The following is a 17,692-nucleotide window of genomic DNA, read 5'->3' on the forward strand; positions in this document are numbered from 1 at the left end:
AATTTTGTTGCAGTGATTTTGTCTCCATGTACTGAGGAAAAAAACCCCAGAATTCACTGGTACAGGAGACCCAGAGAGGCAGCAAAATATCTATCTGTGGAGATATTAATAACTCAGCTGGACTCAGCCCTGATCAATCTGATGTCCTTCACTCTGTTTTGCACCTGGAGGTTGCTCCAGATAACTGCCAAGCTGAAGTTATGCTATAACTATGGGTGTCTAGAGTATGCCGTGGTCCCCACTGGTCAGTCACCCTGAGGGAATTTGTTAGCTGCAACCATTGTACATCGCAGCCATTGAAATAGCATGGCCACCACCCTCAGCCTAGCTGCAAGGTTCTAAGCATTTTCTAGGCAAAAGGGACAGAGGGAACTTGCTAACATGTTCAGCAACTCAAAGGGTGGAAGGTGTGGTGAGGGTTAAGAGAAGAAAACCCATCTGGCTGTGTTTGCCGTGAAGTTATAATACTTGTTTTGAATGTATTTCAGGAAAATGATTTCTTATCAACAGAGGAACAATGGAAGTAAGTTAATTTACATATTGCTTGCAAACATGTTATTAAATGAATTGTACATTTACAGCGACCAGAAACCTTTAACATTTTGTTCGCAGAAGTATAGTTAGTAAAGAATTTTCTTTTCTTGAAACGATTTACTGGAACTTTTTATTCTGTCAATTTAATTGGCTCCTCAGCAAAACAAAATAGGGAACAGCTTTACAGCAATCGTTATGGAGATTTCTGTTTAGTACAATGTTTTCCTTTAGGTACAATAAATATAACACTTCCTGTCTTTGAAAATCTAATATAAAGAAATGGTCCTTTAACCATCTTTTTAATGCCTGCCTGTGGGGGAGAGGGGAGTATGCAGAGAAGAAAAGCTTGTTATGCCACTGTTGCTGCCTCCCCTTTCCTTAGAATGCAAATTAATTATGCTATCTCCAGCTACAGTCTTGCTCCCATAAGGGGGCACCCTTGATTGCAGCCTGAGGGACATCAGGTGCATCATGCCAACGAGCTGCTTCAAAATGCTTAACACAAGCACACTGCCGGCAAAGAAGTTGTGGCACTCTGTGGTACTTGCATAAAGCTGAGGAGATGTTTGACACTGGTATTGGTACCCACTTTGGTTCTATGGCATTTGAGTGCAGTGTCCATCAGCTAGCAATTTCTTTTTAAATGGACAAAAGTGTGGCTGCTCTTGCACTTTTGCTTCTGAAGAAGCGATAGGGAAGAACCACACGTTTTAAACCTATACCCAGATTTCTGCAAAGTTGAAGGTTTTAATTGGATTCAAAGTTTGGTTAACATGGGAGATAGCAAGTAATAGTAGCAAAGAATGGCTTTGGGCTTTTGTGTAGTTCCTTGCTCAAATCTGGGTCCCCACTGATTTAACACTGACTGTGTCCAAACAGAGTAGCTGCTGCCCATCAGAAACCAGGACACAGAGTCTTGATCTGTGAATCAACTCGGGAAGATGTCAATCAGAGCATGCTGCAGCTCCCTTCCAGCCCATACACATGGTGTTTCTCTGCACAGCAACCAGAGCATAGAAGGGGAAGAGAGACGGTGCATGTCTGTCTCTTTAGCTTCGTTTCAGTGTGCAGCCGCGCTGGACTCAGTGCATACACAGAACTAGAAGCCAGGAGGTGCTGTTGAGTTCTGAAATGCAGGCCCAGAAAGCTCCAGGTTGGAGGAAAACTGACGTCCAGGTTAATTTGAGTTAAGCTCGGTTGAAGATCAAGATTCTTACTACAAGAGCATGAGGCTCAAATCTAACACAGAAGCTCACTCAGCTTTAGTTATGAAGAAGGTTGATTTATACAGCTCCTAACGAACTCCTTTCTTAGGGGCTCAAGGGAACTTTCATTAACTCTAGAAAGAAGATAAATACCAGCTACAAATGGAGCTGAAACAGGTGTTAAAGTCCTCTTCTGAGTTTGCATAACCTTGGGCTAAAAGATTATGTGGGACTCAGATCTGCAATTACAAAATGTCTACTTAAAATTCATAGGCACTATGTATTTGTGGCTATATTTATGTTCAGGACTGAGTTACTAGAAAAATAAAGAAAAAAGACAACTCTGCCCATTACTTTCCATTTTCTTTTTCAGGATAATAGTTCCAGTTACAAAGACCAAGTATTCTCATCTAGTTTGTTACCTTATATCTTCATGTATAACAACACTAACCTATTTCTTCATAAGGTATCTCATACGTAGGCTTACGGTCACCTCTAGGTATAACAAATCAATTTATCAATTTAGATTTTTTTTTTTTTTTTTCTTTTTAAAATAACATGTATATTTTCTTTTCAGGCTGCAAGATTGGAAGATGCATGCAAAGCACTATGGATATGAATCAATGCATATTGAGATGGTTCTTGTTCTCATTGCAGCCTTAGCTGTTGCCCAGATTGTGCTTTCAGTGACAGCAAAGACGCTGTCAATCACACAGTGTGAATAGCTTGTCAGGAAGACAGCAGTTTTGGACCTGTAATGGTTAAGACATGATCTTTATCAGATAACACTTGGGACTCATGACATGTTCTTAAGGGTTTACAACCAGCAAGACAACTGAGCCTCTGTGGAAAGCAGCAAGCCACGGCTTTTGGTCAGATGGAGAATAGCTTTTATGTAGGAACTAAAAACAACTAGCATTTTATTTTCTGTGCATGAATACTGATGCTGTGGTCAGTCTTTAGTAGGTAAAAGCTCTCGAGGAAAAGGCTTTGAGTTTTCAAACTGTCTAATAAGGGACTAGGCGGAACAAGGTTACTAGGCTTATCTAGCTGAAGTAATGCTAAAGAGGGTTTACTGAAAGAATCCAAGGCCCCTATTCATCAATTTACTCATGCACATGCCTAACTAGAGAGAAAGCTTGTCTTGTGGTTAGGGTGCTAAAATTGGGGCTTATGGTGCTCCAGGTCACTTCCTTTTCCCTACCACAGACTTCTCTGCAAACCTGAGAAAACTAGAGTGACATGACTTCCACCCCTGACCTCCCTATCCAATAGTTCTTTTAAAAAACAGGCATCTCAGAAAGAGCCATTCCTTAAAAAGCAATGTGAGTTTTAAGTACATGTAAACAAATAATGGGGATTACACACGTATTTTGGACAGGCAGAATTTTAAGAAGACAAGCATGTTCTTAGCTTTGCCATCTTCAACAGCTGATGACTGCCCTAAGCCATCTGTAGATTGAAATCCAGTCTTTGGTAACTGAATGTCTTAATAGCAGTGACATCAATAGCTGTCATGATCAATACTTTATCTCTTGGCAATTGCTCCTCAAGCTCTGAAGCATCATATCCCCCTATTTGACAGGTCTGTTAAACACTAAAGAATGAAACCTTGATAAAATTTACAGAAATTGTTTTAGTCAGGGATATAAAACCAGCCTGATCTATGACAGCTTTACTGTTAGTAGAGTTTCACAGTGGCATAAGAGTGTGATACAGACATTGTGAAACAGGCTTTTCAGCTATACTTAGAAACAGTTCATCATGACAACATATATGCAGGTGAAGTATCTAATGAAGTCACAAGTAGCACACCTCATTGAGGATTTTAGCTTCATGTCACTAACTCTCTACCTTTGCAAACACACACCCAACCCTGAGCGCAAACAATACCTGAGCATGTATAGTATAGTCATATGCAATACTACTTTACCACTATGTTTTCTATAACTTCTCTTCTAGACCAGTTCTGCTGTATGATTCAATCATTTTTTGTTCACATTAGCATCTCAGTTCAGAGATTTTCAAGTATTTCTTTCCCATCAATTTTGTGTTACTGATTTCAATAGAAATTTAGAATAAAGAACACAACACTGAAGCAACTGAAGTCACTCAGTGTCTTCAGTCACTGAAGTGACTGTCCATGTCTTTGTTTTCCGTTGAAAATATTTTGCACGAGACTGGTGTTGAATCAGTGATGAGACACACTTGAACTCTGAGTATTCATATAGTGATGAGCAGCTGTGAAGGTCCCTATCTGCCTGGGAAAGCCTGTGGGAGTCTAAAAACCATGCAGTCTGTGTTGCATTGGCATTATACTCCTCAGCAGTACTTAAAGTTAGTTAATGTGCACTACATAGACTTAACCTCTGCCAAAAATGCCAATAGCCAACACTTGATACAGTTCTATTACTTGGGTAACTTAGCCTTCAGCAATTGAAGCTTCATTCCCAACTATTAATTTACAGGAGCCAGTCACACCTACAGAGTGACATAACCAATATAGAAAAATATACATTGAAATGCAAATAAAATTTAGCCTAATTTAGGGAGGCTCCAATGCAATTACAGCCATCACAACCCTTTAATAAGACTTTTTGATGGGTTTTGTGTGTTTGCAGTACTTTTTAAAATAAACAAAACATCTGCACCAGAAATGTGTTGTGGCCTCAGTTTCAGTACTTAGCTGTGTGGCAGCAGCAAGGCCTCCTCCAGTAAAAGAGGAACTGAAGCAGAGCTTCTTTCAGCAAAAATAGTAGCACCAGAAGCTGAAGTTCACTTTGCACTGAGTTTTGGCAGTTCTGCTTCATGCTCTGTTTAGTTGGGAGAGTAATATATTCTCACACCTATCATCTATCTATGTATGAAGTTATCTTATAATAGCAAACATCACTCACAGTGGGTATCTGCCAGTAGATGGTTTATTGCATTTATTCCGTGTTAGGTAATTTTTGAGTGTTTGTCACCAAAACAACTTACAAGTTTGTGTGTTAATTTATAACTGCCCTCATGTTTCATATCCAGATACTTTTGTATAGTTTTCAAATACACTGTTGATCTCACTGCATTAGCCTGCTTTCTTTAAAAGCACATCATGCAGTAATACTCAAGTCACAAATTTCTACCAGTATAATAACTGCAAAAATATGATCCACTGTACTTTGAAAACTAACAAATAGGAAAAACATTAAAACGCAAAGTTGAATGATTAATGAGATCCTTACAAAAGACAGATGAAAAATAGCTAATATACGTTGTTGCATCAAATAAGGAAACCTGATTTAGAAGCAGAAACTGTAAAGATCGTGGCATTTAGGATTTAAGCAACTTAGTTAATGCATACAGGAAATTGACCATTTGCCATAAAAATAAACAATCAAAAAAAATACATCTACCGCTCCCTTAAGCACAGGCAGGTCTAGATTTCTGCAGTACATTTCTTCCAGGTGGCAGTTATTACACTTGTGTTCATGTGCATATCATTTTTGTTTGATTTGGTAGGAAACATTTGAATAAGTCAAATTTGAAAAACAACCATATGCTCACCACTGGAGAAAACAGCCCTCTCCCTTTGCTTGCTTACACATTTCTCTTACTTGCCATCCACTTTTTGACTGCTTGGTTTATGCCTGTATAGTTCACATATAGGTTAGGCATAACGGTGGCTAATACTAAAGAAACCAAACACTTTCTCCTGCCTATAACAATATGCTTGCATCCTTAGGAGCAAAAGAGAAAGTAAATTAGACAAAGAGGTAGAACATGTTGTTTTCAGTTGGAGGGAGTAAACTTAAGGCTCTTTTTCTCTGATCAAAACCTGCTCTCTTTCTCATATGCAAACATGTGAAAAAGAAAAGCTTGTTTTCTTTTTGAAAGAAAAGGAAATGAAGGTCAAAGGGAGCATAAAATCAGCCCAAAATGGAAAGGCCATTCATTAGCTTGCTTTAAAAAAGCCCCAAAAATAAAAAGCAGTGACTACTTACTAAATGCAAGAGAAACAGCAACGGCCTGTACCATTCCAAAGCCTTCCAATCCAGGCTTATTGAGAATGTAAAAAGTCCTCCTAAAAACCCCAACTTGCTCAAGAAGGCTCCTATTTCAAAGAGGCAAGAGCAAAAAGTTACAGCAAAGCAACCAAGGCTCAGCTGTGGATAATTTTGGCAAGAAGGAAGAGTTTGCCCTTTACCAGATGGCTACATATAAAGTAACATGGTGTGATCCTAGCATGGGAGGGAAACAAAAAATAAGGGAGGGGTTTTTTCTAGTAAATCTTGGACTGAAATAAAATGTAGGCTGCTTTTTCTTCTAGAAGGTAGGTGACAGTTTGGGGTTAATGTCTGTGTGATGAGGAAGCAGATTAGAGAAAATTATCTTTTCTCAGCTATTTTTGAGAATTTCGTTATTTTTATCTGAGATTTTCAGAAATAAATATGGAGCCTGTGTTCTGCTAATTCACATTGTAAAAACCTGTTTTTTCAAAAGATTTGCATCTGTGCTCACATAATGCTCTCATTTTTCCATTTCGCACACAAATTTTGCACTTCTCCAATGCAGCGAGATGCAGGCAGTTACATATACTTGCAACTGTATTATGTGCTCTGGGATGGCAACAAAGAGAGCTAGAGAATTACCATTCTCAAAAAAAAACATTCTATCCTGTTCTAGCCTATTCTATCAATTTTTCTCAACATAAAGGCAGGAGTCTAGCATATCAAAAGGGGAAGGAAGCAAAAAGCTTATTAGTGTTCTGAATCCGTATTTTCCCAAAGGAAATTCTCACTACCAGGTACTCAGCTGATTCTTATAATGCAATTTGCTTGCTGATGAAAGCTGTCCATTAATGAAAAATAAATATATATCGACAATGTTGTTCTCCCCTGGTATAATAGAAATCTTAAAATATCTGAGATAGGCAGATTTGTAATGGTCTCAGAACAATTTCAAACACAAAGGCCTTACTTCTTGTCCCATATGTAGTTGCCCATTTTACTGATTATATATCTTGTATCATGTGGCAGTCATGTAATCATGTGGCAGTAATAAGAACTTACTGTGGAATATAGTTGGAAAATGAAGCAGCATATTTATGACAGCATTGATTTCTATACCTAGCTAATGAGACAAATCTTGAAAATAAGGTTGGTTGATTTACTTAATATCAAAATCCCTCGCAATTTCCAATGTACTCTCATGTATGAGCATATTAATTTAAACCTTAAAGAAACCATAACAGATGATTTATTATTTCTTCCATGCATGTGTTTTTAAGTATTTGAATATCTCTACATCAAAGGAAACTAGATTTTTAGAGAGCCAGGTAGCTTGCGTTGCCAAGTTAACAAGTTCTAGTAAGGTCAGTCTCTCACAATAAATCTAATTATTATACAGCTATTTTCTTTATGTATGCAGTTTTCACCATATGCTATAAGATAGAAAAGGTAGTAGAACTCCTCTCTTCTGTTGAATTTGCTGGTGATAGGCATTCTTACTCACTCAGAATTGGGGGAATGTTGTGGCAGAAACAGAGGACAGATGAACATCTTTAGGTTGGTGCTTGTATGAGCTATTTAATCTGCATAATTAGAAATGGGAAAGTTGTCTATGACGCTGATGCTGACTTCACTTCTAGGTCTTTTTGAGCTCATTTAAAGTACGCTAATGAGAAAAACATTTTACCTTTGGGCAGCAATCTGATTTGTCAGGAAATTCCTCTTGCTATGATGGGTGGATGAGGAAAATTTGGAATAATATGATCCAGATGTTAAAGCTCACATTTAGCAGCAATGCAGATGCATTATTTTATGGAATTGTCCAGATGGTGACCTTCCAGTATTAGTAATAAATCAATACTGAGGGTTTCATCTACATGACTCGATTCCTATCTTTGTCCTCATTTACATGACAAAATATCCACACATTTCATGTAGAGGTTAATAGTATTAAAATTAACAATCTGAAGACATAAAAATCAATAAACAAATCTGAAACAATTACTGCAAACAATATACACTAATTGATCTGATAACAGCATCACCTGAGGGAAGGTCGTGATACCATTTTTAAAATTAATTAGCATTTCATTTTGCAGCTAATGTGATAACAAAGTTCTGTTACAGATTTGTATTGGAAAGTAGCTACTTTACTGAAGATATGTGTCCCTTTCAATTTTGGCTTTGCCACTTAAATTCAGCCTTTACTTTCAGTCTACTGAAAAAAAGCAACCCATGGTACATAAGGACATTGGTGAGTGATCACATTGGGTGACAGTAGCAAGGCAGGCAGGCAGGCAGGGAGCCTTTGGTGGCCTCCAGTGAAAACCGGGAGACCTCAGGATCCACGGTCAGGGATGTGTAGGGACCACTGACCTGTGGCATACCAGATGGGCACTGATGGAGCTCTGTCACTTTTATGGTCACAAGCAGCAGACTCTGGTACCATAAAGGAAGGGCTGCAGGGTGGAGAAATGTATTATAGCTATGTGATCTAATAATGCTGTGTTATTATCTTTCGCAGTTGTTTCTAGCTGTTAAACTTACATTGTGAAATACCAGTTTGCTCAATAATTGCGTGCTTTCTAAGTTTTGGGGGATGTTTTTTTAAGAGTTTCTCCTTTTTCTTAGAAGAAGAAGAATCCAGTCCTGCTTCAGTTGAAATCTGTGGCAAAACTGTGTTAAGTTTTACAGGAAGGAACACACATTTCTTCAGAATTCTATTTATTGGGTTAAGGAAGGTGATTCCTCTTCCATAGAAATAGCTTTTTACTCTGATTGTGTTTCTTGCTTGCATTTAACAAATCCCCTCACCCCAGACCAAATGTAAGTTTGGAAACCATCTCCCCTCAGATTATTTTTTTTTATTTATTTTTAGTACCCTTTCTGCAAGGATGTAGGTGGTAAGTCTGCAAACGCATATCAAAGTCCATCTTGCTTCATCTTTGTCACCATCAGATTTCCACAATCCCAAATCTATGGTTTATTAATGTGATTATGGAGAGAACCAACTTTTGACTCTTCAGTGAGTTTCAAATATTTGCTTATTGGAAAAAATGTAGAATATTTCATCACTGTGGGCAATTCAAGCAAATATACATATTAAGTTTGATACAATTTCGTTTAGAAAAAACATTTAAAAGTTTAAACCACAGCATTTTGTTGCGCTGAGAAAAAGCTTTTAAGAAAAACCTTCAATAGTGTGGTCATGTAACTGAGCAGCATCTCAAATTAATGCAGCCAGATGCGCCCTTCTGAAAGTTTATAAGAACAGTTCTAAGGCTTAAAGGCCAAACTGCCTCCACTGATTTCAGAAAACTTGCTACCAAAGCTTTAGTCCTGCAGTCATCATATATGATTTGAATTAGAAAACAAACTGTTTTTTTCTTTTTTCAGTAGCATTAATTCTATCAATAGACAGTTCAGTGTTTTGAGGATAGGATGTGGGGGTCTGATGAGTTGTATCTTAGTGTTGTAACTATTTGCTGCACTGGGATTACTAATTATTTAGTAATTAGGTACAAGTCAAGATAACATTGTTATTCTGGGGTCAAAGGCCCTCCTGTATCAGATGCTGCACAAGTCACATTTTTTGCATGAGTTTTACAGGTTAGCAATCTGTTAATCAAACCTAACCATGCAAAATGGAGCCATAGGAAGTCATTACTTTGAAATGACTGTCTCAATTTTGTCAACAGCTAGTCACACTACTGTATGTGTGGGTTGTTCCTCTTTATTTCACCATTAGGCTCTACTGGTGTAGATCCCTGTCCGTTTGGGGAATGTTCTCGGTTATTAACAGTCACATCACTTTCAGAGCAACCTGCAAGCCTTTCTTGGGAAGAACACAGCAGTATATCCTTTTCTATTGTTTTTGCCTTAATTTTGGGGTTTGTTTTCTTTTTTGGTATTGTTTCTTAAAGGAAAGCTGTAGGAGAGGAGCAAAGAAGAATTTCCCTGAAACAAATCTTCATAGATTACAAAAAGGACTATTAGCAGTTATAAAACATGACATGCAAATGAAAAAGACTTAAACAAGAGTTAAAATTAAATTCATTCCATTGGTTCCATCTTGGTTTTTCTTTCTGCAGACTCTTACCATCAGCAGTCATCCCAGGTGTTATTTAGCCTGATAGCTCAATTTGGTATACATACCAAATAGTCTGAATTTATTTATTAGATCCCTCTTTACTCCCCTAAAGAGAGGTCTCCTTCTTCGTTCTCCAGTCTCCTGAAACTCTGCCTCTCTAGCCTGGACTCACAAAGACAATTATTAATGCTTCAGATGCTGTTTCTGCTAACTTTTAAGTATTTTAGATAAAATTCATCAGTAGTATACTGACTTGACTGTATCTAAATTACCTCAGTTGCTTTTCACCTGCCTTGTCCTGTTCTGGCCTACATCTCCCTCCTTCAGAATTCCCAACTGTTAGTTTTAATTACATTAGCAATGTCTTCACAATTACCATTTCATGTGAAGCCTACAGGGGCCTACAAGGATGCTGGGGAGGGTCTCTTCCTTAGGGACTGTAGTGGTAGGACAAGGGGTAATGGCTTCAAACTTTAACATAGGAAGTTTAGATTAGATATAAGGAGGAAGTTCTTTACAGTGAGGGTGGTGAAGCACTGGAATGGGTTGCCCAGGGAGGTTGTGAATGCTCCATCCCTGGCGGTGTTCAAGGCCAGGTTCGACAGAGCCTTGGGCCACATGGTTTAGTGCGAGGTGTCCCAGCCCATGGCAGGGGAGTTGGAACTAGATGATCTTAAGGTCCTTTCCAACCCAAACCATTCTATGATTCTATGATTCTAAGCCTTAAGCAAAACAAAAAGGTTTTGGTTGCTTCTCTTTTCCGTGAGCTTTTTCATTTTTATTCACCTTTAAGTAAGCAAGAAAGAGAGAAGTGTAAAACTTGCACTGAATTTATGTGAATACTTCAGTAGAAGCTACATATGTTGCATTTTGTGCCACTCTGGAAAACACTTAAGGTCTTGAGCAATCTTTCTTTTCCCTTATCCGTTGCTTGGTCTACAAATGTTTCCTCCTGATCTATAAACTGATTTATGCATTTGGAATTGTGGATTATCTAGCCATAATGTTTGGATTTAATTTACACCAATACTATGTTTGGATTTAATTTATTCTTTAGGTCAGTATCTTCAGGTAAAATTGGGATTGGCAACTGTTATAATTTCCTATTTGATAGATTTTACTTCTGCTCCAGGCTGATCTCTTCACCACCCACTTCAACATATGAAATCCCTTTTACGTTGTGTAGTTGTAGGTTCTCTTACTTCTTGATTTTTATTACTGCTTAGTTGGTCTGAAGTCTGATATTTAGTCATTTTACAACTTGTGATTGTGTTGTGAAGAGAGGAGGGGAAAAACCTTAAACTTCATACATGTGTTCACTCATTTAATCCCCTAATTTAAGTAAATTAATCCTCAATTCTTCATTTATGTAGCTGGAGGGGATGAGACATAAAAAGGCTTGACATAAAGGATAAAAATAGATGAGCACATTCATATCAAAACCACATTGTAATTCTTTCTGATAATTATGATTTCCCATTCTACTGGTCTATAATGTTGCTAGGGGGTTCTCCTCTTTTTATTTTGACTATTGACAAAGACAACGCTGTACTCTTCATCCAGCCAGAATTTTTGCCTGGGTAGAATTTGCATTTTCTTTATGTTTGTCCAGAATTCCTGTCTGACAAGCAGCCCAGCCAGAGCTACTGTGCTAGACCCTGTTTGAGGTACAGTCTGACCAGAAATTCCAGGGATTCCTCAATAGTGTGTAGATCAACTACATAATACATCTGCTATAAGTCCAATACTTCTTGAAGCTATTGGAGATAGTGCACATAAATAAATCAGCTGCTCCTTTAAGTGTCAGATTTATTGCTCATATGTTTTATAGTTGATTAACCCAAAAGTACATAGCTCTGATGGAAAATTCTGGGCAGAAAATTAACAGTCTTGTGTTACCAACACCATTAAGTTTTATTCTGCTGAGATATTGTATTTAACCAGCTAAATGCCTCCACCAGTGTATTTCAAAGATATAACTGTAAAATTTGTTAGCTCTATTTTAAAGGTTTTCACTTTGTGCCGTGTTGCAGCAGAAATGATGAATCCTTTTTAATGATGAGAAGCTCCAGTTTTATGAGTATTTGGTAGCCAGATTTCAGTCTTCCAAGACCTGTAACACATATAATCTCAGAGAGATGACAAGAGATGTTTACATTTTTGCAGACTCTATTGGGTTGGAGTTTTGGCGAAATAGTGGGTTAAACAGTTTGCTGCAATTTAGCAAAGATTTTATTCAGGAGGACAGTGGGCTTTTTCAGGTACTGCCATCTTACACCTTATTTAGATTTGGCTGATCTCATTGCTTCTGCAAAACAGAGAAATTTATCTAATTGTTCTGTATAATAAGACTCTAAGCAAAGTCCCTTTCTGTAAGAAAATGTGTTAGCTTGGACTTCCTATAACAGCTGAGTAGCCATGGCTCCAAAAGCAGTGCATAGCCTACTTTCGACATTGCTTGCCATCAAGCATATTGGTGCTTCCAAGTATGAGGGTGTCTGCTGCTATAAAAGAAAAATAAACTAAACCTGCAGTTTGAAGGAAGCAGGAGCTAACTGGAGTAAAAATGCTGATATTTTATTCTGGCGATTTGGACAAGAAGAGACGCATCTGAGTACTCTTGTGGTTTTATTACTGAATCGAGTCTGATGGATCCATGGATTTTGCTGTGACACCATTTTTTATGGACCGTACTAAGGAGTGATGGAAAGAGACTTGGCAGAGATTTGTTCTGACTACATGGCTTCCACCATTTGTGTAAGTGCTGGGGATCATCATACTGAAAACTATTTGCAAGGTCTGGAAGTGAGCTCTTGAATCTCTTGTGCCCCTGGGCTCATGAGAATAAGTTCTACTGATACTTTTGCAGTAAATTAACCTTACTTTTCTTGAGAAGAGCTATTTTTGTGCCACAGACTAACTGCTGAACTCCCTCGTCAATCTTACGATTAAAATAGTCTGAATGAAATAGTAGCCAGTGACATACGCCAGGGCCTGATTTGGGGTTTCCAATAGGTTGGTCCCTATGTACAAGAGACTACAGAATTTTCCTAACTGCCATAGGAGAAAAGCTTCTTACTTCCCCAAAGCCTGTGAAAGGTTCCTCTTGCCCTTTCCTTTTTATAGCTCTTATCTTCCCTTTCTGAATAAGGTGATTATCTCAGCACAAATCTCTTATGTCCCAGTTACTTAAAATCAAGCACACAGTTGCTAAATTTCTTTCACCAACAGTAAGATTTTATTTCTTGGTAACTGTGCATCCTGGCACTTAGTAAACTAAGACAACTGTAGCCATTTTTGTGCTGACCTTATCTCTTATGGAACTTAAAATGTATTTATGCATCCTTGACTTTAAGCAAATAATTTGTTGTTCTTCGGCTTCTTTTTTTTCTGTAAATTTGATCTTGACAGTTTTACACCATCAGTGGCATACCGACATGAAATTTGTCCAATGATATCTGTGCAGTCTGTGGGCAGAAAATTTTTGTGGATATAAATGAAGAAGGGATCATTGAAAATACCTACCAGCTGTCCTGTAATCCTGTGTATCCTTTCCATGTAGTTATGGAACACTTGTTTTCTCCTCCTTTATACTGCATTAAAAAATAATAACAGCAACAAACACTAAGAAAAAAAAAGGAACCAAAACCATATTCAGAAACAACATAGCACAAAAGTAAAAATAGGAGCATGAAATATATTTCAGTTCTGTGACACAAGCTGAAGCCATGCAGCTTTTTGACAGATGAACTGTAAGAGTGTCCATAATACTATAGTTTCAAGCCTACATCTGCCTTCCAGGTACTTCAAGCACAGCCGATGCGGGTGTGCCTGGCAGTATGTTAGACTAGGCATGCTGGCCCAGTGGTCAGGTCTGCTAATTTAGACTCCCCTGTACAGCAGAGGATTTCCTCCAGCTGTGCCTCGGGCTGTGTTTGCTGGGTGGTTTTAAGGCAGATGTGGAACCATTCTCAAACATGGCACATACATGCCCTACAGCCCTACAGAAGACCCAGTATCTCATACTCAGGCATACCAAACAACTCCTCACTTTGCATTCCAGAAACTAAAGTGAAAGGTATCACATATGTGTTGGAACAATATTACTAATCACTCCCTTCTGCAGTTCATAAAAGGATCCTGGCTTCTTGCAAGCTGGAAAATATGAACACCAGTCTAGATGTTCAGGACATTGGATTTAACATCAAAATAATTCTAAATATCCTAAATATTCTAAATATTTTAGGTAAGTTGAAACTGCTCAGTTATAAAATAAGGCAGTATCCATAATCAGTCATGAAAATTATCTGTTGATGGTTTGACTAGGTTTGCAGATGTAAGCACTGGGCCTTCTTTATATTTGAAAGAACTCTTTAACAATACACCTGATCCCAGGTTTCACAAATCCTACTTCCATGGCTGGTGCCTTGTTAGCAAGAACCAGGCTTACTCATGCTGCCTTAAGAAAGTTGATTCAAAGAGGATGTTAAGTAACCCCTACCCTCTCCCTAACAAGCACTTTTGATTTGGATTTTCTAAACTGTAGCCTGATTATTTACTAATTCTTGTTTTGATCTGCAGTGGAAGGATGAGATGGCCACATTAAATAAATGGAAACCCAATTATTATTAAGGAAAAATTACATGTAGGGAAAATGATAGTTATGTTTGGCTTTCTCTTATCTAAGACCCCAAGCAAGCTAGGAAAATAGAAGTCCATATATTTCTTCCTTCTTGATTTTAAGACATCCGGAAATCATTTTTATAATGAGAGGAACATTTTAAAGAATGTAAATCACAGTTTTAGAAAGACCATGCAGCGGATTTTGCTCTTTAATGAAATAACAAAATTGATATAATCCCCTTTCAGAACAAGTGCTGGTTTTCCCCCTTCTCTTAGTAGTTAGTAAACAACATTTTTCCTTTAGCAAACAAAATGATAGTTGAAGATCTGCTGCTGCAGCTGGAGAAACCTGCTCAAGTGGAAGCAGATTGACTTGCTTTTTTGAAGCTTATTTTCACCATTTATAGGGAGAATACTTAATTTTAACCCTACCCCTATTAAAAAAAAAAAAAAAAAAAGTGAATTAGAAAAGTTGGAAAGAAGGCATTTCAAAATTTTAACCCAATACTTTTTCTTTGATTCTGGCTAAGAAAAACACCAAGATTTACCTATTGTTGCATTTTCTCTCCAGGCTGCTGAACAACAGAGTAGGTGGGAACGCACATATATTGTATAGACAACTTTTGGACTGGCTCTGCTACCTGGTGGTTCGGCAACCAGTTGTTATAAGCATCATCCAAGACATTAGTTACTCAATGGGTCTAGAATACGACTCAGATTATTAGTCAGAATGCAAAGTGTTGGATATTTACCTGCCTACAATATGTAAATTCTGTACTTAATTTTAAAAGACTAGAGAAAATAGCAGTTGGTTGAACTCTACGAACCTAAAAAGGTGTTATGCGCCCTTTTGCAGGACAGTGCCTCTTTTTGCATTACAGCAAGACTGTACAGCATGCTTTTAAAGCATTTTCTTTATTTTCTCAAAGTAACAATTAAAAGAAATTGCTGCCAAAAGGCCCAACTTCTGATAACCAGCTTCTCAAAAAAAAAACAAAAACGACAACCAGATCTAAATGGATGTGTAAGTCTTGCCATTTAGCAGCTGAATGATTGACATCTATACTACTCTGGCCACACTGTGAGGAATTGAAACACATAATGTTTGTGCAAGAGTGGTGAGTTCTGCTTAGGAATTAGAGAAACTGGTCTTAAAAGGTAATTAGCCTAGCTGAAGTAGCTTTTGAACTCAAATGAAATGTGGTCAGTATATCAACAATCTTTATATTGTTATTAGAAATCAAAGATAGAGATTTAATTTACACTTCAATATATAGATGAGAAAAAAGCAGAGATTGCACAAAGCCATCTACTGATGAAGGTAATTTTTGGATACTAAAAATAGGAAAAGCTGCAATTAAAAATGTTAATTAAATGAAATAAAGATCAAATCTTACGTATACAGAAAGCAGATGGCTTTGTTTACTTAGATGAAGTAGCAAACTTACTAATTCTTACAATGTATCATGCCTGTATTCATATACGCAAAAATGCACATAAATAAATCATTCGTGTTACACAGTCAGAGTTGCCTAATTGTGGGTGTAATGGCTTTCTCAATGGCTAGCAAAGGACAGGGGGACTTCAGCTCTCACTGACATGGTGGCTGTGAGGAGAATTTCCTAAAAGCAGGAAGACAACAGGTAATTAGCTGTGAGATGAGATTTCCAATGTACCAACTCAGTTACAAGTATTGAGGCGTTTGAATAGAGATTTTGTATGCGTTAGATGCCCAAGACCAAATACAAAAATAAAACACCAACTTGGATACTACCTTATCATGGGTATAGCCAAATGCTGTAGGCGATTGCACGTGAAGGGTTTTAAGGTCTGCTTCTGTACATGCCTGGAAATGCCCTACACTTTGCCTAAGCACTGAACTGATCCAGAAGTTAGTTGTCCCTCTGGCCTACCAGATTCAAGCTGTTAGGATTCATCTGAAATTTCCTGTGGCTGCAAGGCATGTATCACCTAAGATACCCCTTTCTTTCTAAATCATCTCTGAAGGAAGGAAGAACTTAGTGCCAGTGTTTCCCATTTATTCCACTTTTCCAGCAGTTAGAGGCCTTGTCCCAGTAATCTAGAGAAAACATGGCCCCACCAGACAGCAAACATGATATCTAAGGTGGGATGCTCTCTAACCCCCTCTCTACATCCTCTCTTCATTTACAGAGGGAGACAAGAGGTAGGAAACACCATTTTCGTGCCTGAAATAAGGCTGCTGGTCACATAGAGGAATATGGTGTTAGATTGAAAGACTACACATGTATTAGCGTTGTCCATACTCTAGATGAGAACAGCTTAAACTCCATTTGAAGAAGTCAGAAGAGTATTTGGACCCTACTCTGAAGCATCCATTCCCACACATGGTACAGTGGAACTAGAGAGAAATCATCCTCCATAGGCATCTTTCATCAAGAAAGTTGTCTGCCGTGGAACATATATGCTACAACAGCCAAAACCACAGTGTGAAAGTACATTTTTGCAATAAGCTTTCCAGCCATGATCCTCTGGAGATGTGGACATTTAACTCACAGCGATTGTGAAATGCTGCTGAGAATCAGTCCTTAGATCCACAAACTAGTAGAGCTAGGACAAAAACCCGTGCTGCATAAACTGACATTTATTGCATTTGATTATAAGTGGTTTGTACAAAGAATGCAGAAAAACCCTTGGCTAGGCAGGCTCTCTTGGAAAGCTTTTAAAAAGATAAAGATATACAAACTACATAGCTGGATACATAAACAACTTTTCATCATTAAATATTTAAATGAAACAGCTTTTGCTAACACTGTTGATTAACATGTGTAGACAATTGTCATGGTTTAACCCCAGAAGGCAGCTGACCACAACACAACTGCTTGCTCACTCCCCCGACAGTGGAATGGGGGAGAGAAATCAATAGGGTAAAAGCGAGAAAACTCATAGGTTGAGATAAAGAGAGTTCAATAGGTAAGTTAAAGGCTGCATGTAAGCAAAGCAAACCAAGGAATTTGTTCACCACTTCCTGTAAGCAGGTGGATGTTTAGTCATTTCCATGAAAGCAGGGCTCCATCACACTTAACAGTTACTTGGGAAGACAAACACCGTAACTCCAAATGTCCTCCCTTCCTCTTTTTTTCCCACAACTTTTACTGCTGAGTATGACATTATATGGGATCAGACATCTCTTTGGTCACCTGGGATCTGTGGTCCCAGCTGTGTCCTCTCCCAATATCATGCACCTCCAGCCTACTCACTAGCAGGACAAT

The 17,692-nt window shown here is 38.1% G+C and overlaps 1 protein-coding gene across 1 annotated transcript; it reads left to right on the forward strand.

Annotated features, from left to right (window-relative positions):
- The first annotated feature begins 226 nt into the window (after positions 1 to 226).
- On the forward strand, positions 227 to 14,813 carry RNF175 (ring finger protein 175). Its single transcript, XM_030491363.1, is given in 10 exon segments — positions 227 to 244; positions 489 to 523; positions 2,317 to 2,416; positions 9,385 to 9,580; positions 10,748 to 10,827; positions 10,829 to 10,879; positions 12,463 to 12,490; positions 12,493 to 12,575; positions 13,230 to 13,353; positions 14,746 to 14,813. Coding segments are annotated over 10 exon segments (783 nt in total).
- Positions 14,814 to 17,692: the final 2,879 nt, after the last annotated feature.

Source organism: Strigops habroptila, chromosome 7 (genome assembly GCF_004027225.2).
Source record: "Strigops habroptila isolate Jane chromosome 7, bStrHab1.2.pri, whole genome shotgun sequence".
NCBI classification, from domain to species: Eukaryota; Metazoa; Chordata; class Aves; order Psittaciformes; family Psittacidae; genus Strigops; species Strigops habroptila.